We start from the raw sequence: 27,661 nt of genomic DNA on the forward strand, positions 1-27,661 counted from the left end.
ATTCATTTTTAAAAATAAAAAAGAAATATATAAATTTTGTTCTAAATGCAATTCCATTATGGAATTGTTTGGTGTGAGGTAACGAATGGGAAAAAACTTACCAGTATGATCTTTACAATTCACATATACTATCTAGTACATAGGCTTATTACAGAAATTGATTTGTTTCAGTCTTTCTTATAAAAAAAGTAATTTCTGAGGAAATAATAGTTAACTAGGGCTACAGATAAAAGTTGTGCTTCTCCCTTGACTAACAACAAACCCACAAAAAACTACTGTTTTAAGGTGCAGTACGTACCAAGATCAAGACCTGAATCTGAAAAACACATCATTCCATGTTTAATTTCATGGACCTGCATTATGCACATAGATTCAGATAAAAAACTGCAGGATTAATATAAAGTCCTCTTTTCTCCTAGGTAGTTCTGAAAACATTAAAATCTCTTAAAAATACACTTATTAAAAATATTAAGCCCAGAATAATTCAGTTGTTGCCTATTCAATTCAACTGTTATTGCTCTTTTATCTGTGGTAAAGCACCAAGCAGACATGGTAAAGCACCAAGCAGACACGTTCTCTAGGATCCAACATATCCTGCAGAAATAGGACTGAGAAAATCTGAATTGAGTCCTACAACTCTGTGGACTTCCCAGGTGTTCCTATTGTCCAAGCACCTAAGCTGCTTTTGCCATACAATCTGATTTGGAACAAGGCTCTAACTCTTGTGTGTCCTTTCTTCCACAAGGGGCTGTACAGATCAGTCCTAAGCAAACTCTCTTAGACTTGCTCCTCTGTTTAAATCCTTTTTTCATTGGTTCCAAGTCAGAACCAGCCCGTTGCTCCATCCTATTTAGAGAAGACTTGAATCCTGTTCCTTTGTAACCTTATACCACCTTAATGCAGTACAGCTTTCTGCCCATGCTCCTTGGTTGCAAACTAACCTTTAAATGCCACCAGTCCTGGAAGCAGCTACTTGTAACTGGTTAACCTTTTCACCTCTACAATGCTACCTAAAATCACACCAAATAGGCTATCAGCACACATTAAACAATATCTGGGTAAATAAAAGCATTAAATGGAAATTTTCAATATCATATTTAATTTAAAAATACATGAACCTTTTCTTCTTTGAGCATTTGTATTACATTTTCACCCCCAAAGTGAGGAAATTACTTATGCTTCAACAGTGTATTGAATGATACTTGCCAGTCAAATATGACAAATTCAGAATAAGCTATTTCACATGCAACAGCTGTGCAACACCCCTCCATACATATCACTATAAAGGAGGAGAGTATCTTTTCAAAGCACGATTGCATTATTACTGTTTCACCAGTTTAAATACAACTATAACCTCTTGCTATTGTTTTTCAATAAGACCACTTATGTATTGACATTCTCCTGAAATGAAGGACAGAAGTCTTTCACACCTTCCCAACTCCCAACACATAAAGAGGTGGCTGCTTTAAGGGACTGCCTGATACATGTGCTTTGTACAGTTCTATATAATTTAGTAGAATTTGATATTTGTGTCTGTCAGTTCTCATGCTCTCCTATGAAAGAAATTATTTCTTTTGGCAATTACAGGCACTAAACATTTCTATACACCTGGGTAATGTTTCCACTTACCATGAACACGTTTATTAGTTTCCTATTAAAAGTATTATAGTAAGCAAAAAGGTAGTAACTCAGTGTTATACCCTATATTAAACCATTTGTAACTCTCTAAACAACAACAAATATTTCATTTGGAATGAAATCCATCTTTGAAGGTTTTAGTTCACCTCTCAAAAGCTGATCTAAAATATATATCCTGTTGTATTTGAGGTTGAAGGAATTTTTTTTAATCTTCTTCCATCAGAAAGGAAGAAGATTATTTGTTTTTCCAGGGTCATGTTTTGTCTGGATGCCTCAGAAAATAACACTGCTCTAAAATTTCTAGTTTTGCCAAATACATATAGGAAGCATTTAGGAGGAAATGGTTAAACTTTATGACATTTGTTTTGAAGTAAAAAATCAGTTAGGGTCTGTTTCCCAGTTTGTCTGCTCTCAAAGTGTGAGACAGGCCCTCCAGCTGGTGCATGTGGCTTGAAGTTCTGAGCTCTCCCAGCAACTTCAATTCCAGCAAAACCAGCATGTGAGGCAAGCCTGGGAGAAGGGCACCCTTCTGCAAGAGAGTACTGCCAAAAGCATGGACCAAACACAGTACCAGTACCATTTCAAGTCTTCAGACTCACAGCTGCTAAAATTTTAACTCTTCACTTTATACAACCCCTAAGAAATTCATACTAAGAAATTGGTTTATGCTAGTAGAATCACTACTGGGGGAATTGACTCCATTTTTCTGCAAAAATAACTGCACAAGTGTAGCACAATTTCTTGACAAAAACAGCAAGCAAAATTTTTCTGGCAAAAAAGTGTTCCATGAGGAATTTCACAATAATTTGTACTGGCTTTAACTAAATTCTGCAAATCTTCTTGCAAGAATTTTTCATACTGGGAGAAGGCAAACCAGAGAAAAAAGTTTTATCTCACTTACCATGTTGCCATAGCTCCATGCTGAAAGTAAATATTTTGGCAAAGAGATTAGCACAATAAATGGAGCACATCAGGAAATATGATCACGTTCCATCTCACATAACTCCTTCAGATTACCCTTCCATCCATTAATAGTCCCATATCATGGAACTGCTAATGTCTAAGGTGATACACAATGTAAGCAGCAGTCTTCTGCTAGGATCTTCACTCAGCTGATAGAATAAGGGGAATGATTCTGACCCACTCTGTCAAAATAACACAGGATTCCAAGTCCTGTATCCCTGGTCCTCACTATGGCTGGCTGAAGCTCAAAGCAGGACCTGTACATTGATGTTTCTTCACAGTGCTCCCCTTCTTCCTACTTTTGGAAGATTAAAGAGTGGAGTCTGGAAGCAACACAGGTAAAGCTCAGCAGCTGAGTTTCAGAAGAGAAAAGAAAGGGTATTTTTCTAAAGCTGCAACTAATGCCCTGCTCCCCAGCGGGCAGCCAGCAAACCCCAGCTCAGAAGCATCTGTCTTCTACAAAACACTTCCTGGAGGAGAATCTGACTGTTGAGTGGCTTAAAGTAGAGATTATCTAATAGGAGGTGGCAAAGTAAATTGGGATTTGCTATTGGAAGGGAATCGCCCTGTTGAACTTTCTCTCCGCCATCTCATGGGACTCCTGAGGAGATATTAGGAGCAATCTGAACACAGTCACTTTAACTGGGGTAGGGAGGTCTATTTAAGGAGTATTTGGAACATAAAAAATCAGTTAATGAACAGGAGGTGGGGATGGAAAGGGCAGGGAGGCAGATTAAAACTGTGTCAGCCAGTTCAGCAGCACTTGCTGAGGGACATGTTTCCTATTTGGAGACTGAGCACCAGAACAGTGATTGCTAAGGAACAGCAAGTATGCCTTTTTCCAAAGCTCTGCTCACCTATTGGAAATGGATGCTAAAATCCTGACTTGAGGTTAAGGTCAGTTCTGGATTTGCAGGAACATGCACAGATAAGCCTGTGCTTCCACACCTAGTACACCTTCATCAGCAATCACCATCACATTCCCACAAGCCCTGCTTAGCAGTCATAGGGATGGAATGGCTTCAAAGCTGGTTCTTGGCTCTCTACCCACTACTGATTTTGGGCTGATCCCAAAACGCTGTGGATACATATTCACAGATCATTACAGCAACCACAAAAGAGACAACTTATCTAGGAGAAACAGAAATAAGCCCTGGAATATGACAGAAGAAGTTTGTAACACAAATTTCCACACTACCAGCAAAATTTATCATTCAGCATGCCTGCAAGACTGAGGCACAAAGCCATCTTAGCATGATGTTTCTGACCTCAGCATGGATAGGAAGGTTTGGCACAAGATATTCTGATAGCCCTCAGAATATTTCCTTTGCGACTGGCTTACAGTCACTTGAAGCAGAACAGCCTCATTAATGGAGGTGGAGAGTGAACAGGGAAAAAAGCTGGTGGTGACCTATTTGTGCAGCACTCTGAGAGCAAATGAGAGCTCCATTTCACACACAAGACAAACTGAACCCAGTAAAAGGACCATCTCATGGCTGGTATATGAACTGATGAGTAGAAATGCGGTTACATAAATGCTATGGTTCACTGGAAAAGAAGAAGAGACTGCCAGAAGCACTTGCAAAATGAAAGGCTTTTAAAACTATGCTTACATACCTTCAGCAAACAGGTGGGAAGAGCTGTATTAAATTTGAAACATCTTGGATATTATGCACCTTGTCAAACAAGTTGCCAAGGCCTGGCACTATATCCCTATAGGATTTCCTGCAAAGCACAATGAACTACAACTCAAGTAGACACTGCATAGCTGTAATTTCCAGTGTGTGTCTTCACTTCAGTGCTGTGAAGAATGGACAGATCTAGCACTATCGCCAGCAATTGTGGTGACATGCAGTTATCTGAACTGATCCTACTCAGCATATTGAACAATCAGTGATCTGCATGCTCACTACCTCTGGCATGTAGCCAGAGACAGACAAGATGAGGACAGAGCAGCAACTCAATCACCCCAAATTCCTGTCTCTCTCAAAAAGCTGGAGAGCAGCCTCATATCCCTTGTTCATGAAAATACCAACTGGTATCCTACAACATCTTGATGAAGTCACAGACACAGTAGCAGGAGAGGATGCAAAAATCAACAATTCTCTCTTTTGTCTTTCTGGATGCACATGAAGGAAAAGACTCTTACATCGGCAAATAACCATTCTTGGTGAGCTAGGGCAAGGCACAAGGTTTACTCCTTCCTGATGGATATTGTTATCTGAAATACCACCAAAAAAAAAAAAGGAACACTTTTTGATGTATTTCTATATGTAGCTATTTCAAAACTGCTGTGGTTTCATTTCTCTCAGATAACCCACAGACAAGGTTAATTTTATTGGAAGATCTAAGTGATATGCCAGCGATCTCACAGTGGTAGTCGTCAGCTTGAACGCTTTTCCCTATTGGCAGCTGAAATTACATGTGTGATAAGTAATAATGACTGTGTTGGTTTTGCATGGCCAGGTTTGGTAGCAGTGGGGAGGACAGAGAAATGGCCTCTGTGACGAGCTGCCAGAAGCTTTTCCCGTGTCCAGCAGAGCCAACACCAGCTGGGTCCAAGATGGACATGCTGCTGGCCAAGGTTGGGCCAACTGAAATTGGTAGTAATGCCTTTGTGGTAACATATTTAAGTAGAAGAAGGAAAAAAAGAAGTTATTGCTCAAACGTAGCTGTGGCCAGAGAAGAGCAGGGTGAGAACATGTGAGAGGAGCAACCCTGCAGATACCAAGGTCAGTGGAGAAGGAGGGGCAGGAGGTGCTCCAAGCACCAGAGCTGAGATTCCTCTGCAGACTGTGGTGAAGACCACGGTGAGGCAGCTGTGCCCCTGCAGCCCACGGAGATCCACAGGGATGCAGAGATCCACCTGCAGCCCATTGAGGAGATCCACACCAGAGCAGGTGGATGCCTGAGAGGAGGCTGTGACTTTGAGTCTTTCCCCATGTTAGAGCTGGGGAGACTACTCTCCCTGAGCAGCGGGAGAAACAACGTGTGATGAACTGACCATAGTCCCCATTCCCTTCTCCCTGCACCACTAGGGGAGAGGAGGCAGAGTTGGGAAACAGAGAAGGGTGGGGAGGGGGGCAAGGCATTTTAAGGTCTGTTTTTATTTCTCATTATCCTGCTCCCATTTCAAGTCTGTTTTGCTGAAACAGTACTTGGTGAGTACTTGGTGAGGGATCTCTAACTCAGACCTTGTCTGAGACCCATGAACACTTTGCTATATTCTCTCTCCTCAGTCCAGTTTCAGAAAGGAGTGATAGAGTGACTTTGGTGGGTGCATGGCGTCCAGCCAGGGTCAACACATCACAATAACAAACAACAGAGGTCATTAGCTCCTATCCACTCTTCCAAGTCACACTGGAAGCTCCTTCAGCACAACAGTTTAATCAACAAGAAGGAATTGCCTACTCTTTCCTAAAAAGTGCACGGAAACCATCCTCATGAACAGCATTTAATCCAAAGTTGATTTGAGGATCTGCATTTAATTACACTCACTTGAAGAACAATGTGACCACTTCCAATCTTCCAAATATCCTCGGGAGCAGTTTGTTTCACCTCCAGCTTGCAGACTTTTTCCAAGACTACCCACTGGGACAATACTGAAACTGTCCTCTGTACAACAGAAAGTCTTCCAGATTCTTCCAGTCCACAAGAATCAAAGCTGGAAATTGTCCTTGGAGTCTCAGAATTCCTCCCTCATCCCCATGAAACAAACATACCAGCTGCAGAAAAACTCCCAGGAATATCACAAAATCATGTATACCAGCCTCAATACATAGTAGCATGTACAATCAATCATACATTGTGTATACATTCAGGCATGTTCTTACTGACATTTCTGTGTTGAGGAATTCTTCATCTGAGTTAGACCACAATAAGTGGAAGCAAGAGGGCATTCTTGCTGTAGTCATAAGTTTACAGTCTCATTTTCAATGAGGCACAGCAAGTGAATGAGTGAGTGAAAGTAATGAGGAAGAACAAGGATAATGACAATAGATCACAGTGTCATTGATTTGCTACACAGGAGACTGATGACTCGGAAAGGTTCCTCTTTAATTTCTATACAGTAGCCAGCCCAAAATAATTGCTCACACTGGCCATCATTAATTTGTTGATTTCTTGAAGGCATTCCAATAGAAGCAGTAGATCTTAAAAGAGTGGGTAGCAGTTTTATAGACTTATTCCTCCACAGCACTCTGCAAGTAAAAGTCAGTGAGGAAGCATCTATGTAGAAAATAGTAATATACTGAACTTTGAATGTGAGAGTGAAGGGAGGGAGGCATGCATGTGCAACCTAATGAGATGGGACGATCAACTCGCTCTGAAGTCAGTGGGAACCTTGCTAATAACTTCAGTGAGAGTTCAATCAAGCCCTAAAGGACAAAAGTAGAGCAGGTCATTAAGGCAGACTCTAAATGTGCAAACAGGTCTTGAAGTATTTTGGAAGCGTTAATGTTAAAAAGCGTGGCCAAAGCAGTAAATTTCAGAAAAGTAAGGCAAAACCTGTATGCTTTGCTGAGAGGATGTTTCCCAGGTATTAAAATTGCTCTGGTTGCAGGCACATTTCTAGATCATTCTATCATGGGAGCAGCATAAAATATGTTACTTTCTCATAGGCTGCAAATGATTTGGTTAAAGAAAAACATACCTTGTACCACTATAAAGCTGGAGTACTCAGATTTCTACTGACCATACACCATTCATTTCCAGTCCTTCTGGCTGTTAAGCTTAGTGACTAATTTATTTTAGTAACTTGCAAAAGAGAACAAACATCTCACACAAATTTGACTCTCTTCTCTCCCATTAGTTTTCTGTTAGAGGAAAATCTCAATACCTTTCTAATTATAAAAGAAAGGGTAAGTTCTCCTTCTAAAGCCCCCATGTCAAGGGGATGCATGCATCCTTTTTTTCCCTTCTATATTCAAGTCCCCACATGTCTTCCCTCGCTCTCTTCAATTCTAGTCCAAAACTGTCAGACACGGTAGCATGAGGTGCTAAGGAAATTATTTAAGTATTTAATAAAATTTCTATGGTAGGCTTCCTTTCTCAGGTGATAAAAAACCACTGCTACCTAGCACTCTCCCCCAGACAATAACTATTACTGTTATGATCATGCAGGAACTGAGGAAAAAGAAAATAAGTAGTAAGCAGAACAATGCACTTTTGAGGTCCAGCATATGGTTATCTAACAGAGAGAACAAATATTATTGATAGATCAATAAAGATAAATTTAATGACAGCAACCATTTCTTAGGCCTGGTTCAGACTACAGATCAAGTTAAAAATGTTAGAATTCTAAATGCACTAAACCATACTCATCACATCTGCTTCATTATACCATATTACATTTAACTTTGACCAATCAATAAAGTGAATTGCATTCATCAATGATTTGACATGTATTGCCAAATATAAAATACTTAGTACTTTACATTGCTTTGTAAAAGCTTACATTACACTGTCTAAATTCTGCAATATTATAAATCTAGATTGTTGCTCATCCTTCATTCCTCCTCCCTCCCTTCCCAGCTCTGCTTTTTTTGCAATTTATTTTAAGCAGTTAAAACTGGGTGCAGAGCAACTAAACAATTACCTAGGATCAATTCCAAAGATACATTTGAGGAAAACACAAGTATGCTTTATGAGATTCCACTGGGAGGAAAGTTTATTTTTACCTGATTTGTTAGACACCCATATAATTGCCTCTGATGAGATGTGGCTCGTATTTCCTACTGCAATTGTTAATGGAATCTGCCACAAGTAGCTGCAAGACAAAGGAGGGGGAATCTAAGAACAAAAATACTGAACTGATTCTTCTCACAGCAATCAGGGATCATGTCAAAGAAATTAAAACACAGTCTCAGTAGCAATGTAAAGATCTGTGGATTCTAATCAGTTACTTTGATTTTGAAATGCATTTGCATTAGCAATAAAACAAAGAAAAATAATTTATAAAAAGACTCCCAATCTAAATTATATTTTACATTTGTTCACACATTATCATCGTATGAGGACTTTTTAACAAAGCTTTTCCTAGTTTAAGAAAATGCTTCACAAAAGAGCAAAATGATTTCTCATAAAAAGAAGAACACTTTACATTTACTTAGAAAAAACCTCCACATAAGACATGCTTTGATTTATAGGGACTTCAAAGTTTAAAAATAACATACTCTTCTAGCAACTTCTTAAAAAGCTACAATGGGCTTTCACTGTTGCTGGTTTATAAAAACAAAATGAATGGGACAGATCTCCACTTCTGGGCACCATTTATGACCAATGCATATGCAAACTGGACAAAACACATCACATGTGGGTTTGGTGATACACTGGTAAAAACAGACCCCATCTTCCCTATAGGGTACTACAAATTGTTTCTCATTTGAAGTAAATGTTATAAATAACATCTTCATCTCAATAAACAAATTGACTGTATGAAGTGAATATATTTAGGAACAGATGGAAAGGATTATTTCCTCCATGTCTTCATCATCACCTCTTCTTCTTAATTCTCGAAAGCAGCATTTTTCACCAGTCAGTGAAAAAGTAGACATTTCCCTCACAGGCCTGCCATGTCATTTTGTAAAGCAGTAAAGGGGAAGCACTCAGTAATGGTACAGGTGGTCCCTTTGCCTTAGGTGCCTTACAGGTGGTCCTTAGGTAGGCGGTCATGGGAGTATGTGTGCAGATGGCACACATGGCAGCATGGCAAGAGCCTGGCTCCAACTCAGATATCACCATAAAGTACCACCTTGATACCAATTAAGAATATAATTTCATTCTAATTGCATTAAAATGATTGCAAAAGATGAGTGCGGGCCAGTTCTCTCCTGCTAGTACACAGCATTGCAAAACTAGCCCATGGTACCAAAGACAAAATTAGGCTTTCCCCTTTCACCCAGAAGCCTGCTCCATTGAACTGCAAACACCACCCAAATGCTCCACAGCCACATCAACATGGGCTGGCTTCCAAGGGCTGCCTGGCTGGCATGATTTGGGGGATGGGGGAGGGACAGAGCCCTGCCCTGCCAGCACACTGGGCTCACAGCTCCCCACCCGTTTGCAAAGAGCCCCCAGCACAGCACACACAGGAATACACACTGCTTAGAACAGAATCATGTGCAGGGAAACACTTGTCCACACAGCAGTGATTCAGCAAAGATGGGGAGATACTTGGACAACCATGTTGTTGAAAGAGCTATGAGTGACACTAGAAATAAAGCGTGGCATTTACTGCCATATGAAAGAAGAACAAGTTTCCATGTGATTTTAGGTTCTCTGAACGTTGGTGCCATGCTCCTGCACTGAAGATAAGCTCCACATAAGCACATGCTCTGGCAGACACTTTTTGGATAATTAAGCTGTGTCATTTGAAGGTTCTACTGGCTTTATCAGTCTGCCCACTCCTTGTGCTGGACATCATCACACTCCACAACACAGCCAGCAGAAAAGGATGTCCATTGGTGCATTAGCTTCTCCAGTTCCCAGTCTGGGGGTCTTCACACAAAGTTACCTCCATTTTTTTTTGGCTTTACTATTTTTCTGGACTGTGAACTGGAGTAACGAGATGCAAGTGTGTACTGTATCCTGCTGCTTTAGCTACAGCAGCAGTAACTCCTGGGTTCAGCAGGTGAGGGCAGTCAGGAGATGCTGTGAAGTGATGCACTGAATTGTATTCGCTACTCCACTAAATACCTTATACCTCACAAGACACACACCAGTGTCTTAGAGTCTGTCCATAAAAACCTCCTAGGAAATACATCACCTTTAGAAACCTACGCAGTTCTAAATACCCAGTTCTAATAAATCTTCAGGATGAAAAAGATCCTAGCAAACTATGATTGAGAAAAATAAGGCTAAATTTGGCATAGAGTTCCTACATTATTTGAAAGAACAGGAACATTGGTATGTGGAAAAAAAAATAAGACTGCATTTTCATGGTATTTTTATGACACTTCAACTCCTGCTGAAAAAGCAAAATTGCAAAATAAAAGATACTAGGCACTGCCTATATACCTGATTTAGGCACACATATACACACCCACAAATATTCACATATGAACATATACATGGACACCTGTTATTTCGAGAAGGAACTTCACAGAAAGGTATTCTGTACATTGTAGTATCTGTACAGAGAAGAATTTTATGCTACCTTATAATATTTTTATATTGTCTCCAATTAAGATAAATCCTATTGAAGGATAGATCCTTCTCTGAAAGGTGATCTAGCTGCAGAACAAGTGTCACAAAATCTACTCACCAGAAAGTATGTGGGATTTAGCTGGGAATATTAGTACTGGCAAATTTAACTTTTACCTCCCCAATATAAGAGACCTCCCGACATTCTTGGTGCTTTCCAGGATCTCCAAATCTCACCCTCTCAGTTAGTGGTTTCCCAAAGTAACCACAGGCGTCCTTTTAGTAGACATCTAGAAAGACCACATTTTTCCTACTTCACTGCTGCTGTTTTCTCCTTCCATTCCTCTTCATTCTCAGAGAAACTTCTGCTGCTGTTGCAGAAGAAGCTGTAGCTAACTTCTGGGCATGTGAGGGAGACGCATTTGGCTCACCTTCCAAAACGGCATTTTCCATTCATTGTCTCTGAATGATCTGTATGGACTGTGTTCTCCAGGTGAGATTAGAATGAAATTTTCTTGCACTTTTCTATCAGGAGTCTTCTACTTTACAGAGCAAAGATGAAAAAGGGGGACCACTCTCCTGCTTTCCTCCTGCTTTGTCTGAGAGTAGTGCAGATGTTTTATTTATTTGTATGTTGAGAGCACCACCAGCGTGCTCTCACTATGTATCTATAATTGGGGAAAAAAACATCCCATTCCACCTGGCCATCTGCTGCCTGCTGTGACAAACCAGTTCCAGTGACAGTAAGAATCTAGCCTTGAGGGTGCAGTGACCAGGGCAGCAAGACTTGAAACAACCCATTTAGTCCTCTTACTGTCAAGATTATGTCTGCAGGACTCAGAAGCCTGTACAGATAGCACACTCAGCCCCTGGGTGAAATGGTGCTAATGAACTGTGTGTTCAGTCTGCCTGAGATGCTGCTCAGCTGCAGAGGTGTCCCACATAATGTCCCTCCACCATCAAACCTGATTAGTTTGACAGGGAGCTAAAGGCAAACCTCTTATTGTGGAAAAACTAAGGGCTATTTCAGGAACTTTAAAAAAACCATCTCTGAAGCTGAGGAGAGACACCTAAAACTAGAACAGACATGTTAACATGAACTGTGCTGAACATAACATTGTTCAATCTTCAAGAAATATAAGGAACGGAGAATCTTGTTGAAAGGTATTATAAATAAACCTTTTATTGCTGATTTACAAGTGAGAAACTGCTCATGTGAAATAGTTAAACTTAGGTTGACAGGATAATGCACAATTAAAGGGAATGCATTGGTGGATTTTTTGTAGCATCCTATTAATGCATAATACCGGAGCGTGTTCATTCAACTTAAAGATTAATCAGAAGGATTTGTTTCACAAAGCATCAGTATCTTGCATCAGCCAAGTTACATGCAATACTAGAAGCTAGCTAATGCAATACTAGAAGCAAACTAATCATGCTCTGTGTGGAATATGTAGACTTATTTTTTTGTCTTGAGCATTACGTAATGACTAGGTAGGCAGAATTAGTATACTTTATCTCACTTGGAAAACTATTGTATTTGTGATGATTACTTGGTTACAACTTGATTTTAAGCAAAAAAGAACTGAGATCCCTTTGTGGGCAAATCCTGAGACCATAAAACATTAAACAAACATGATGCCCCACACTTTTGCCTCTGATGAATAGTAATATCACAGAAACATTGGGTTTTCAGTGGCTTCTTTGCAAAGAGCTATGCAAAGCCAGAAAAAAACCAGTAGTTTATTCCCTTTGCTTTCAAAATAAAGATCTCAGGTAATTAAAAATGAAAAGGTAAGGTTCCTGGCATTTCAGATTTTACACACCTTTTCGACTACTTTTTCACATTAATGAAATGTGAAATGTTTTAATCCATTCATCTTCAAGATTCATCTTCCCAGTAACCATAATGTACCAAGCTTCCAAACAATGCAGGCAGTGAATACCACATTCTTCCAGTGGCATTTCTCCCTTCTCCCCTGGATTCAAAACTAAACAAAGAAGTTGAGCTATTCCTAGTCATTACTCACAGAACAATGAAGGTATATCTGCTCAATATTCAGAGGCTCATTATCCTGCATTATAAGGAGTATACAAGCAATGTGACTGCTTCACATGAAGTGACAGAACATCTGTAACTGAAGTACCACTGTAGAATTCAGCTTACCTACATTTGAATGGCAGAGAAAGTGAACAACACTCCTCTTTTATCCTGCTTTAACAGACCCCCGGGTTAAAGATTTCTAATCTATCCTGCTATTCTTTACACAGAAACTGTACTTAATCCTTCTTATTGTCCACCTCTGTATTTTTCCTACCTACTATTTCAGGTTAGAAAACCAAGCCTTGCTTCAGTGCTTTGAAGGCATATCTACCAGGGATTAAAAGTGGCATAATTCTTTCCTCTTCTACACTCTTTATACTTTTTTAAATGCTGCTTTTCTACTAATCCCTACTGTTCTATTCACTTGCTTGACTGCGTCTGGACAGTGAGCTGATGTTTACAGAACATTACCTACCACATGTCCAAGATCTCTTTTCTGAGAGAAAACAGTTTCTTTAGAACCAACCGAGTATCTGAGTTCGAACTGCTTTCCCCACATATACATGTATCACCTCATTATCAGCATTAAGCTACACCTGTCTTTTTATTACCATGTCAACTAGCACTGAGGAATACTTCCGTCATCTTGGTAAGTAAAACTTGTTTTTATTACACTCACAAAACTCCTATTACCAGAAAACTCCTGACACCTAACTCTTCCACACCCTTTATTACATGGCTGAATAGGAAAAAAATTCAGCACAGGTTTCTCAAGAATCTAATGGGCTATGACCTTCCACTAAGAAATTCAACCATCTAATTTTTCACTTTTTGCTTGTATTTCTAAACAGTTCTTCTCTCTTATCCTGGTATGGATTAACTACTTTAGGAATATTTAAGGAGGAAGCTGGACCTCAAAAACCACATAAGAATCCTGTTAAATTACAAGAAACTACATACATCTAGATTTAGAAGACATCTATTAATAGTCTTTGATTATATACTTAGCCAGGAAATCAAAGAAGGAAAACTATAAGGAAGAACAGAACAATGTACAGATTTAAGGAAAAAAAATTACTTTTTTTTTAGTACATCTAACAACAGAAGAATGAGACACAAAATTAAAAGGCTTTGCACAAAAGCAAATTAAATGATTTGCCTCTTAGCAGGATATAATAAAGATAATTAATTTAAAGTGTAGTGGCAATCATAAACTTGAGTCATAGAATGATTTAGAGTGGGAAGAGACTTTAGGAGATAAAGCCTTCTGCTCTAATGTGATCAGAGTACAGGAAAACAAGTTTCACTGTAGGTAGAACATGATATCAGAGGAGGATACACAGGCTGTATATTCAGTGGCATCACACAAAATCAATCAAGTCAATTGAGGCAAATGATTTGCCATCTGCTTTTTTTCCTAATCTCTCCCACTGCAAAGCTTCTACAGAATTATTTTCAGGAAAGCTTAACACCAAAAGCTGTATGTACTTTCAAACACCTCAGTAGGCTGAGAAATGAAATTGTGAGTTATCTTGGGCTGGAAGAACAGAAATCATGTACCCAACAGCTGGCACTGGTAAAATCCCAACCATCACTCTTCCATGACTCAGTTTCTCTTGGATAAATTCAGTTGTTCAAGGTGATGGCGAATGAGCTGTCGTAGGGTATCTGAGACATCTGCTATGGTCTGTAAGACTATAAGAATGCTCCCACCTGTGTAGTGGCAGCACAAGGCAAAGTAAGATACCTGATGGCTCTCTGGATGGCACCAGTCACACTTGCAAGCAACTAAATGAACCTTTTCATCAGTGTTGACAAAGAGACCATCCATAATTAAACACTAACTTCCCTATGATTTTTTTTTCATTTCTAAGTGAAAAAGGCAAATTTTCAAAACCAAGGTGCTTGTAAGAAAAAGAAGGCTTCAGCACAGATTTTCAAATACATTATTTTAAAAAGGCACTGCCGCAACATTTTATAACTACTGTTTTAAATAAGAACTTTCAGTTTGCTGATTCAAAAAATTGCAGGGGGAAGTCATAATGACTGAAACTGAAATGTAAGGTAGTTAAATTACAGAATTGAAATTAATGTTCTAAACCAATTTTTCCCCAATTTTTGCTTTGATTTTTATCTTGATTCATTGCAGGGAAATGTTTTGATATGTCAAAAATTTCTGTGGGATGGGAATCCATTTCTTGCTCATTGGTACCACTTACTAATCTTTGTGAAGTATTTTGAGAACATAACAATCTAAGGCCTCTTATCACTGAGGGTATGATTAAAGTTATTTAACACAGAGATAAAGTGGAGCATAAAAATAGTTTAAGAGTAAAAAGCATAAAAAGGAAAATCCAAGAGTAAAACTGACTGGTTAAGACACCTATGTCCTTATTTTAACCACTAGAACTTAATATCCAAAATGCCAACTCTGTCTCTTCAGTTAAAGGTAACAACCTGGTACATTCCAGAGTGGCTGAAGATGAGAAACAGGGAGCAAGGACTCCTCAGCATTAGTTTCCCATTCTCAGTTCTCTCCAGATGGAAATGCTGAAGTCTCTCTTGTACATAAACACGTGCTCAGCTGAGCAGCACTGAGTCTGAGGAGGGAACACTTTCTCAGTGTGGCCATTGCAAACACTGGTGATTCCCTGAACAGGGTAGGATGCCGACATTAGCATTTCTTACCAAGGGAATATATTGGTATCAGTCATCTGCACAAACTCATGTGCTTGGATTTCAGACACAAAAAAAAATACAAAAGCAAAGTAATGAGAAAATCTGACCTTCTGAATGCAAATGAATCTTAAAAAACAAAAACTAAGATTTAAAATTTGTGTTTTTACTTCAGTTGAATACCTGGCTGATCTCTAGAGACATATACAAATAGGGGCAAGTAAAAGCATTTAGATGCATGGCTGCAGATGTTTCTGGCTAATGAAAAGGCACAGAAAGTTGATAATGAACTAAATAAAGGATTGTGTGATACATGGATATTAAATCAGTATAGAAAGCAGACAGTAGAGATCTCTCACTTTTCTTGCCAAGACAAGTACAGTTTCTGTTAGTAAGATTAGCAAGGTTTGGACTACTACTTCATGGTAGCTGGTATGGGGCTATTTTTTTGCCTGTTGCTGCAAACAGTTTTGATAACAAAGGGATGCTTCAGCTATCGCTGAGCAGAACTTACAAAGCACCAAGGCCTTTCCTGCCTCTCACCCCACCCTACCAGCAAGGAGGCTTGGGGTGCACAAGAAGCTGGGAGGACACACAGCTGGGACAACAGACCCCAAGTGACCCAAGGAATGCTCCATACCGTGTGACCTCATGCTCAGTACGTAAAGCTGGGGGAAAAGGAGAAAGAGGAGATATCACAGCATTTGTCTTCCCAAGTAACTGTTAAGCATGATGCAGCCCGGCTTTTCTGAGGATTGCTGAAAACCTCCCTGCCCAAAAAGTGGTGTTTTGCTTTGCTTCTTCAAGCAGCTTTTGCTTTCCCTTTTAAACTGGTTTTGTTTCAAGCAATGAGTTTTCTTACTTCAGTTCTCTCACCCATGCCAACAAGAGGCGTGAGCAATTGGCTGCATAGGGCTTAGATGCTGGCTGAGGTCAAACCACAACACAAGCCAAAAGAATTTGTTTTCACTGAATTTTGAATGTTAAGATAGTGAAAGTTGAAAGATAAATTGTTAACAGAAAACCTCAAAGTGTATTCAACCGATCTGGAAAATCACAAGCCTTGTTGCAGTGATACCTGGAAGCATTTAATCCTAGGCTGAGAGCACAAGTACAAGTAAGGTGGTCAGTAGAAAATGAGTGAAAGTTGTTGAACAGCAGAACAGCTGCAGAGCTTCCTACTACAGAAAAAGATTATACAAGAAGCAGGACTCAGCAGGTTACAATTTTGTAAGTCACACTTTCTAGAAACATTGTGCTGGGAAAGATAATTTAAAAGCATCATAGAGATTTTCCCAGGTTATTATACAGTATAGTATCTCATTCAGTAAGGAGTAATTCAGGTTTCAGGGGAAGCTCATGTGAGTATCACACATTTTTATTAAGTGCAATTCCACAAGAGTGTTAGTTCTGTTTAATGGATAAGGAGCTGACAATATATTCATGTTGTGAATATCATTCTCACAAGACTGAGGAACACAGAGATTTCATTAGATTTAATACAAGCCAGTAAAGTGATTGTAGGCTGTGCCCAGAGGCATAGCACAACAGAAGAATATGTTATTCCCTCTTTCACAATTATTACATCTCCTACACTGAGACAGGATGTCAAAGGATTTCTTGTACCCTGTGAGCATGGAAGATGGCAGATAGGAAGGGAAGATTTCACTAACTTTGCAGCGAAGACAAATATAAATGAAAACTGGATAAAAAAAAGAACAATTTGAAATAACTGAGATCCCCTGATCCATAGCTTGAAGTTCACTGGTCATCTGTATATGCCCAGTGTGACCTTAATTCCTGAGTTCAAAGTGAGAACAAGGAGTTTAATACAAATAACAGTGAGAAACATGTGAGAACACTAGTAAAGGTATTAAGCTGAATTTCCCTACAAGGGGGATGAAAAAGCAGACAATATCAGACTTTTTCATCAAGGAACAAGTTGCAGTCAGCTAACTTGAAACCAGAAAGGACAGTACTTTAGTCGTATAAAAGGAGAAGGCCTCTGATGTCTGGATCAGACAGGACTTTCACAAATCCTGCAGATAGACAATTTCTGACTGCAACATTGTATGCAGTGCCAAAATCAAACAGCAGGGCACAGTAAGTGTGACACACACCACATTAATTGTAGGATCCACAGTTTGCTGGGTTTAAGCAAAATGAGGAAAAGAAATGGTGCTGACAAAGGGATTCTGGGGCTACAGGGGTTCTGTCCTTACCCAAGACTAACAGACTGATCAACAAGAAAAAGGTAAGCTAAGGAAAAAATAATAAAATTAATAACACTGACTACATGAGCAACTGGAAAAAGATTGCAAAAAAAAGGTGTGGAAATGCTTATTCTAAGATTATTCTACACTATACTGGGCCAAAGAGTTTTGTGCTCCTTTACGAAACTTTGGTGGACTTTGATGGACTCTGTGAATTAAAGACATGTTCCAGCATTGTCTTCAAGGAGCTCTATCTGGCTGTAATACAGATGGCAATTTTTTCATTTGAGAGTCCAGATATAGCGAAGGTAGGGTGCAATAGAATACACACACGTATTACGTACTGCGTAAGCAGGTAACAAAATTCCAAGCGAGGCACACATTAGTACTCAGAAGTTATTGGTCTTCTTCTTACCATCTAAGCCAAAAACTGTCAAAATCTACCTGAGCTTTTTGTATCAGTTCTTCTCTTCCTTCTCCCTTATGCCCCAACTATGGAGGTGATTAAATTTTTCAGTCAGACCAACATACCATCCAGATCAACCCAACAGGATCAGGGCGTGATAGGTGCTTCCAGGCAGATAATGGCTTTACCACCTCGTGGCTCTGAATGGGCTTTACACCTGAGGTGTCAGATTTTGAAAAGTATTTCAAGTTTTTAATAGAAGTAAGCTTAGAAGATGTCTCATGGATGAACAGAAATCAATTTGTAGAGCAGTCTTGCCTCTTAACGAAGATTTATCTACTTTGTCTGAGGCTTTGATTGGATGGGCACTTGAATACAGCTAATATATATTTCAGAGGGAAATAAAACTCTGGGATTTGGAAGGTATTTGAAATTATGAACCTATTATAATTTTGAACACAAATTATACTTAACTGCACACACGAAGGAAACTATGAATAATCTTTATAGTTTCGAGAAATATTTAAAATTGCATGAGACTGACTAGGAAGATTATATTCTAGTCTTGAGAGAGGCTAGCACATCTAGGATGTCTTGATTCTGATTTTAAGCTTCTTTATTTGCAGGTCTGCCTCAATACAGCTGCTAATTTTATACATTTGTCTATTATATATATTTTCATTTAGAAACATATTAAAAAAGGCAATACATTGGTAGACTTTAAATGAAAGGTTGACAGCTGCTTCTAAGAGCAACAATTTATATGACGGATCATAGAATGTTTAGGTTTTTAGGCATAAGGACCTAAATACAAAGGTATATACAGAGAAAATATCTTCAATGTCAGTACAGGATTGCTGAAATGTATTTTAGAGGAATGAATTTTAGAAGCATGTATTTTAAAACAATAATTGACACTATAATTCATCTGTAGTCATAACACTGATTAACATGTTTAACAGCAATGTATTAAAGATGCAGATTTTGTGGTTTTCCTTTACTCTGCCATAGTCTTACTTTCTCCTGGATTTCACAAGAACCTTTGGAATAATTTTTGGCTTTAAGTAAATCTTAGAGCAGAAAAAGGGAAAAAACTTACTTTTTCCAGGAGTCTTATGCAAAATATAATGCCCTTACCAATGTAAAAACAACACAAAGTTCCAGACATATAAAAAGGATTCACTGCTGTAGGAGCAGCCCTAGCATGAAAGAGCTCATGAGTGGCTCTGCACTGTGGATCTGCCTTAAGAGGACAGCCTGCGTATTCTGTTAGAAAACAGCTGTGTCTTTGGCCATCCATTCGGTCTAAACTTCATTATCCTTTTGTTTTTAAAGGGTAGACACAAGGTAATTTAAATTAGTAAATTTGAATTAAATTACCAAATTTGAGGGGAAATAAAAAAGCATTGTCTCATAATAACACAACATAGCAGAACTAATATAATTATCTGATTACTAAACCTTCTATAAAATTCTGTGTAATATTAGCTAAATATTTCATCCAAAAATAAATTATAAATGAGGTGGTTATGAATATTGTGAATCTATCTAAAACTGACTCATTTCAGTGCCAGTGCTAGCAGTGTACCTTATGAAATTTAGAAAAATGATGTGGGCAAAGAACAAATACTACAAATTCTTTGTCAGCACATGCTGTCTGCTCCCTGCCTTAAAATACCTTTTACACAAAAACACAAAAGGCTTCATTTTCAAAAGTGACAAGCAACTTTGGGTCCTGAATCAAATATGGATACAGAGGAGCTTTAACAGTGTTAAGCGTCTGTCCTAACAGCTGCCTCTTTACCCTGCAATAAAGGCTCTTAATCTCTCCAACATCCTCTGTTCTGCCTTGCACCAGTACAAAACACCTTCGCAGAATTGCACACAAGGTGCTGATCATGCAAACCCCGTGTCTGTGTCGTGATTTACACATAAGCATAACCCCTTGACTTGAGCACAGATCTGAGATTCTCTGAGTGGAGCACAAGGATGTGTTATGGACTGAGGAGCCACAGGAGTAAGAGAGTATCCCTTTAGCTATGTTCACAATCCTCCAGTCTGTTCCCAGAGTCTTAGTAGCAAGTATTTTTCAGCATATTCTAGTGCTCAGTTCTGATTTTTCCATTAAATACTGTGAATTTAAGCAACATTAAAATATAATTTCTATGATGGTTTCTCCTTCCTCAGTAAATTTCCTAAGAGTCCCCCACCAAAGTATCTCCTCCATAAAACTCAAGATTCTACTGTTGACTGTAATGGCTCATGCAAAAGGATAAGAAAAGAAAGCCATTATCAGCAACTTTAAAAAGCAGGAGGAAGAAGACATTAAAAATGGAGCACAGTAGAAGTTTGATCCTCTGATCTACAATGGGCAACTCACATCTCTGATTTTTCTAAAGTCAACAAAATATAACATTTATTCACCCTCATCCCTCCTATAAAACTTGTCTCTGTTAAATGCTGTCTGCACCTTCCCCAATCTGGTCTTTCCCTCACTAAAGCCCTGATTTTAAACCCCTTTTCTGTTTCCCTGGTATTTCATATTTGCCTATTCCAGCTACACAACTTCAATGCTCCAGCTCCTGCACCCTGCTGTGCCACGCTGCCTCTCCTACCCCCTGCATGTTAAGCAGCTCACCACAAGCACTGCTGTCCTTATTCTCCTCTTCATCTCCTGAAGACTTCACTCTATATTAAAACACAGCACTGCCCCCAAGTACATGCTCCTTCCCTCAGCATGAAATTGATTTAATTAATATGAGTCAATTAACTAGACTGGGTATCTAGCAATTCCTGAGAGTTAATGTTAGCAAATAAGATGAGGAAAGTGGCACATTCTGCAGCGACAATAAAATACAGCAGCAGCTTTTCTCTGTCAGCCAAACTTCTATCAGGATACAAGTGCTGCCACCACTCAGGAAGGAATGATACAAGACACTAATTTTGTCTTCTTTAGCATTCTGCAAATTCTAACACTGAAAGTTGTCTATATACTGCACACCAAAGCATCCTGGAAGTTTCCCAGTGAGAAGAGCTTCTTAGAATTAGAAGCTGTGAAATGGTTTTTGAAATTAAGTGTTAAATTATAATTGGCATTTCTGCCATCTTTGCAAGCAGCAAAACCGTGCTGGAGACACTTGCACAGATACATACTGGAAGAGATTTTAAGAGTATTTCCTATTCAGATTTTTTTTATATATGCAAGAATCAGAAAAGCCTCTAAAAGTGAAAAAGCAAAACAAAAACCCAGGACATTCTAGTGGCAGAAAAGAAAAAACCGTATTGCAAGAGGGAGTGCACAGCACAAGGGCTGGGCTAGTAAACACAGCAAAGGCACTGTTCCATCCTGTGCCCAAGGCAGGCAGCCTTGCTCCAGGTCACTCACAGAGGCAGCTCCTCTGCCTGTTCCTAAGGAGAAGCAGCACTCAGCTGCTCCTCAGCTGTGCACTCAGTACAGCACTGTCCTCTCTCAGGCCCCTGGGGTTAAGGACTGTCCTTATGCACATCAAAGGACACGATCTATTGGTGTCATAGAGCTGGCCTCTACTGCAGTGTGCATTTCAAGAGGAGCACCCCACACTTTCCCACTCTTGTACAAGAACAAGTATTTTCAAGTCCCTGCTTGACCAGCTAAAAAAAATTGTTAAATCAATACCAGGCAGTGTTCACACACAGTTCTGTGATCCACTAAGGACTCTTGATTTTTTCATCTCATTCCTGTTAATTCCATTTCCTCTGTGCCTAATACACTGGTACCTTCCTTTCCTGGAGCCTGCTCCCTTCATTATTATTACAGCTGTTATAGAGACATTCAGGTCACTCCAGAAGAACTAGGGATACCACATCTGCTCCCTAGGTAACAACACAGTAGTTGTTCCTGGTAGAAACACTGATACAGCCTCAATGTTTCAGGGATAGTAAGGATGAAAGGCGTAACATGAAAATGCTCAAAGGACCTGAGGAAATGGAAGATGAGAGGATATTTCTCAGAGACAGGGAGGTAAATGAGCACTTTGTTTTCTATTTATATTTTGTTAGCCCTCTTTCCTCAGTTTATGGAACAATATTTGTCCATATTATGGTCCTTTTTTATTACATAATTAATACTACATATGCTACATTAATCTGCAATTGCTCTAAGAACATGGCAAAGATACTAATCAGTATTCCCCTTGTGCTCCTAACATTTTGGTTTGTGTTTAACCAGCTCCTTAGCTGGTAAGTGGACAGAGTAAGTTCCCCATCGCTGCTCAAGTAATAATGCTGTACAACTATACAGGAATACACATGGCAATATTGAAACACAGCAATGCTTTTTACTATGCAAATCATTATCAGTAAAGGGACAAGCACAGCCCTTTTTCTGCAAAGCCTGAATAAATAAAGGAGCTTTGTCTAGGAAATTCAGAAGAGACTTGAAGGGAAATAAATTCTGCAGTTAATCATTCATCTTGGAGTGACTGCTGAGCAGCTCTGCAGCCCACTGTAAAGCCTTTCAGCTGTCACAATTACTACAGGGTGTTAGACCCATGGGTCTCTACAGCTCTGGTTTTGCTGGTCATGTCCATGGCTTGCACTGTTCAACTGAATTTTCCCCAGTTCAGCTACACAGAGAAAGGCACAGAGGATTACCACACTACAGCATGTATTCATACCCTGTTCATACCCCGATCTGTTCATCTTCCTGTTTTTCTCTTTTTTCACAGCTAGCTGTGTTCAGTGCCTAACAAGACATTCCCCTTTAGGATATTATCATGAACAAGCAAAGATTAGCTATGGAAACTGCCTGTGTGATAAGAACACTGTATAAATTAATATTATCCCAGCAACATTAACTTAATTATTTTGATAACATTGGAAAGGTTACTTCTCCACTTTTACAGAGACAAGCTTTGTATATTTTTAAAGGGCAAAACACACCCACAACCAGAATTTTTTTGTCTACTCTTCAATATAGTATATAAAAGGTTTATGGATTTCATCAAAACTGGTTTGGTTATTGTCTAGACCACAGATTACTTTTCATAAGATTTTTTTGTCATATCTGTAAGCCATTTTATAATGATGGATGAGGCTAGTGCCTTAAAATCATCATTTTTTGTAAGCACGGAAACCCACTGAACCCTGTCAGATGGAATATCACCTTCTCCCCTAGAGCCGTATAAACTAAGGGCATAATCTATTCTCACAGGGGTATAGAGGAGTCCGGGACCAAACCTACACTTAACTAAAGGGCTGTTATACGGGGACAGAATATGAATTTTACAGTTATAATAGGAGTTTTAAAGTTTTGCTTGCCTAAGCTGAAATTGCTACTGAAACATTAGACCAGCCACAGGCTTTGGCACTCAAATCAAAGCTGGTGATTTTGACCCTTCTAAAGAATGACGTTTCTTGAAACAGTGTCTGTCATTGTTAGTTTCATTTTCTCATAAAATAAGAACTGTGGATCATGTGAAGACATAAGTGTCAAGCAAAATCTATGTTCAGTTTACAAAGAAGTGAAATTGTACACCTTCTATAATTTCAGTCCAAGTGTTAGAGCTTAGCAAGCCATACAGTCAATTGTATGCACAGAAATAAATCACAGTTTGTATATGTATGGCTCTTGAAACACATTTTTCTACAGGTATAATGACAAGGAGCGCAAATATACAGGAGATTGGAAAATGTGTAATCATTCTCTTCTGTAGAAGAATTAAAGACACTTATAGTAATGGACTAGGCATCAACCACTACCAAAGGTATCAACAATTTTCACTTTTACCATCTATCACTTAGAAAAATCTGCTTGCTGCTTCTGTCTTCCTCTACATGGTTTCAGAGTTAAAAATTAAATATGCAGCTTCACATCTCATTTTTAACAGTTAATTGCTGCATAAATACGCAGCATAAAGGAAAGCACAGACATTTTATAAAACCAGAATGGTTCTGAAATATTCAGTTGTGTCTTTATTTACATTTCTTATGCAGTAGATACATTTGAAAGACCTACTCTGAAGTGACTCCATAGTAAGGCAAAGTTAAATTTGCCTAGACAGCATCTGAACCAAAAATTTAAACTCCTCATCATTTTGGAGGCAATAGAATTGACATTTATTGCTGTGCCATATCAAACTACAGCCCCACCTCTGGATAACAGAAGACTACAGGGTAGATGGATGCTTTAAGAGCCTTCCCTGGAGCCATCCAACGCATACTGTGTCGTCTGTTTGATGATAAACTCCTGGAAATGCCTGGACTTGAACATTTTTCTGTGTTTTGTACAGATCTACTTCTTACAGTGTTTAGAATGATCATCATGATTAATCCATAGATAAACTACCCTAAGGAAGCCAATGTTGCCTGCCCTGCAAGAGCATGGCCTCAGATGTGGCATAAATACCATCTGCTCTCCGTTATTTACAGTGCCTAATACGGCTCCCCAGGGAGACATGAGTCCAACGCCTAAATTCACCGGTCATGCAGGGGAGGTAAGCACTAACTTTATTAGACTGTGAATTAGGCCACTGATCTGTAACACCCCCAAAGCCAGCACGCTGATTATAGATGCATATATATATATATATATATCTCATCAGCAGACATCAGCAAACGCTTGCCTACTTCCTGACCAAAGCCACTCACAGAACAAGCCAGAACACTGCACTGCGCAACAGTGCTACCACCCCCCTTGGTGAACCTGTAGAAAACTGTGTCGTGTCATACAAAGTTCAGTTCTTTCAATATTAGAAACCAACGTAGAGTAATGCATCTCGAATTATCAAATGACCACACACTAATGTGATTTTCCCTGCCTAGTGCTTTCACAATAACTGAAGCAACAGTCACTTCAGCAGTGGAAAAAAAGAAATAAAAAAGCCAAACAACTGAAAAATATCTAGGTCACTACCAACTAAAAGATTAAATTTATTTTCAGTATCTCAACCTTGTTTTTTACTCAATTTGATGGTATGAAAGGACATTATTGACACACGGCCACTGTGCATACCCAGCCACACGTGCCTGTGCGGAATGCATGAATGAACTGCATGGTCAGTGTTATAACACTCAGACACCAATTTATAACTAAGCCATAAGATTTTAATGTAAGCTGATGGATGATTTTTGAAAGGTAAATGGCACAGGTAAGTTTCTCCTTTTGCTAAATGCACACGATTCCTGTTCTTTGGTATTTATACTTCTGTAACATAGCTTTCAAAAAACTTCAACTGGGAAGCAGCAAATTAGCTCCGTCTCCTAACTGGCTGGAATAAACAACCCATGTGTGAAGTTTTCCTTGAGCAAGGGGTTTCTTTCCTGTTTGTGCCTAAAAGGAAATGGAAGCATAGTAAAAAAACAGTCCAAAGGGGAAGAGACCTGCCAAAGGAGATACATGTATGTATTGCACTGCCTGTTAGGATTCTAAATTCCCGGCATGGCTTACATGGATATCTTTCACTGCGCTCTCTCTAGCACTGAATCTTATCTCCAGTGTTTAGAAACAAGAATTGTAATAAAATCTGTGGATCAAAATCTAAGAAATACAGCAGAATCTGCCCTGGTGGTGTTGCCCTGGCCATTCCATATATGACAACATGCAGTTTGAACTACAAATTAATGTCATGTATGAAAATAAAACAAAATCTAATTCTCATCTGTATTGGGTTTGCATGGCAAGGTTCTGGTGTGTTACAGGGGTGGCTTCTGTTAGAAGTTAATTAAATAAACTTCAAATTAACTTCAGCAAAGCCAGTGCCAGCCCCAGGACAGACCTGCTGCTGGCCAAGGCCAAGACCCATCAGTCACTGTGGCAGCACTTCTGTGGTAACGGGGGCGGGGAAAACTGCTGGGGAAGAGCAGTTGGAGAAAGGAGAATATGCAAGAGAAACAAGCCCTGAGGTCAGTGCAGAAGGAAGAGCAGGAGGTGTTCCAGGCACTGGAGCAGAGATTTCCCTGCAGCCCATGGTGCAGCCCATGGTAAGGCAGGATGTGACCCTCCAGTCCGTGGATGTCCATGGAGGAACAGAGATCCAACTGCAGCCTGTGGAGGACTCCACACTGGAGCAGGTGGAAACCTAGAAGAGTCTATGACCCCATAGGAAGCCTAGGTTGGAGCAGGGTCCTGGGAGGACTTCTGACCCCACAAGGGACTCACACTGGAGCAACCCGTTCCTGACGGACTGCACCCTGAGGGAGGGACCCACACTGGAGCAGTCTGTGAAGAACTGCAGCCAGTGGGAAAGACTCAGGTGAAGCATTCTGTGCAGGACTGTCTTCTGTGGGAGGGACTCCATGCTGTAGCAAGAGCCCTCCACCTGAGGAGGAATGAGCAGCAGAGACGTGTGATGTGGCTCCATTTTTGTTCCCCTGCACTGCTGGGGGGAACCCACTGAAGAGGGGGGAAGGTAGAGAAAATCAGGAGTGAAGTTAAGCCTGGAAAGAGGGAGAGGTGCAGGGAAAATTTTTTAAGATTTTTATTTATTTATTTTACCTTTCTCTGATTTGATTGGTAATAATTTCCCACCCCCTCCAAGTTGAGTCTGTTTTTCCCATGATGGTACCTGGTGAGTGATCTCTCCCTGCCCTTATCTCAACTCTTGAGTCTTTCATCATATTTTGTCTCCTCAGCTCAGCTGAGGTAGGTGGTGACAGAGCATCTTTGATGGGCACCAGGCATCCAGCCAGGGTCAAGCAACCAGATAACCCTGGTATCTTTCACACACCCAGCAGTCTTTATTCATAAATTACAGCAGCAGTAACTTCAATCAATACTGAATACCTAGAAAATCTATTTTTAAAAGTTTCTATAATACTTAGAAGGCTTAACATACCTGTTTTAGTGAATAAAAAACCTAATAATTGCTGTTCTTCTGAGTAGTAAAATCCACTCACATTACATTACATATATATACTTGCACAACAGAAATTTTCAAGATAGGGAGAATCTCTCTCCTGCTGCACTGAACTGTGAGTCATGAACATTTCCAACAGTCCACATTCAGTTGTTTAATCTCTTTTTCACAAAGGAACTAATTTCAGCCCAGAATTTAGACAGATGCTTAATACCCTGTTAGGTTGTTCCAATACAGCCAATACAGCCAGAAAAACAACTATTTACTCTGTGTCATGTTTGAGTTCCATAGTATTCATGTTCTAAAAAAAGATAATGAACTTCTAAACACTTTCCAGTAAATGTTATTATAATTTTAGGCCTTCCTCAACAGGAATATTCTACAAGCTCTGGACATGTCAATCAAAATTTTGTATTAAATTTTACTTTTTAACAATTTAAGTCTACTGGACAAACACAGAGTATTCTAGGTTAATAATGTGCCCTCTTTCACACTGAGCATGAACAGGTCAACACAGAAATTTCAAAGGCCATCTTGAAATTCTCTAGCATCAGCTATTCTTGGGCTTAAAATATGATGTGAAATCTGCTTGAAACAATGAGGATTCCCCAGGATCAGCCAGGAATGTCAGCTTGTCTCTGGGATGAAGGAAGGATATAGAGTCAGCTGGGAGCAGGAACAAAACAATCTAATAAATGGAAAAGGGGTAGAGACAGAGATGCTGATTTCAGCCAATGTAACAGCT

General features: G+C 39.4%; 1 protein-coding gene across 1 annotated transcript in view; it reads right to left on the reverse strand.

Annotated features, from left to right (window-relative positions):
- The window catches only part of TRHDE (thyrotropin releasing hormone degrading enzyme), a 211,339-nt gene that overhangs the window by 49,688 nt on the left and 133,990 nt on the right, over positions 1-27,661 (reverse strand). The window contains exon 10 of the mRNA XM_005519367.3: positions 8,280-8,368. Coding sequence (XP_005519424.3) covers positions 8,280-8,368 — 89 coding nt within the window. The remainder of the gene's footprint in view (positions 1-8,279; positions 8,369-27,661) is intronic.

Source organism: Pseudopodoces humilis, chromosome 5, assembly GCF_049639895.1.
Source record: "Pseudopodoces humilis isolate 2021_Gansu_Grassland_sample_001 chromosome 5, ASM4963989v1, whole genome shotgun sequence".
Taxonomy (NCBI): domain Eukaryota; kingdom Metazoa; phylum Chordata; class Aves; order Passeriformes; family Paridae; genus Pseudopodoces; species Pseudopodoces humilis.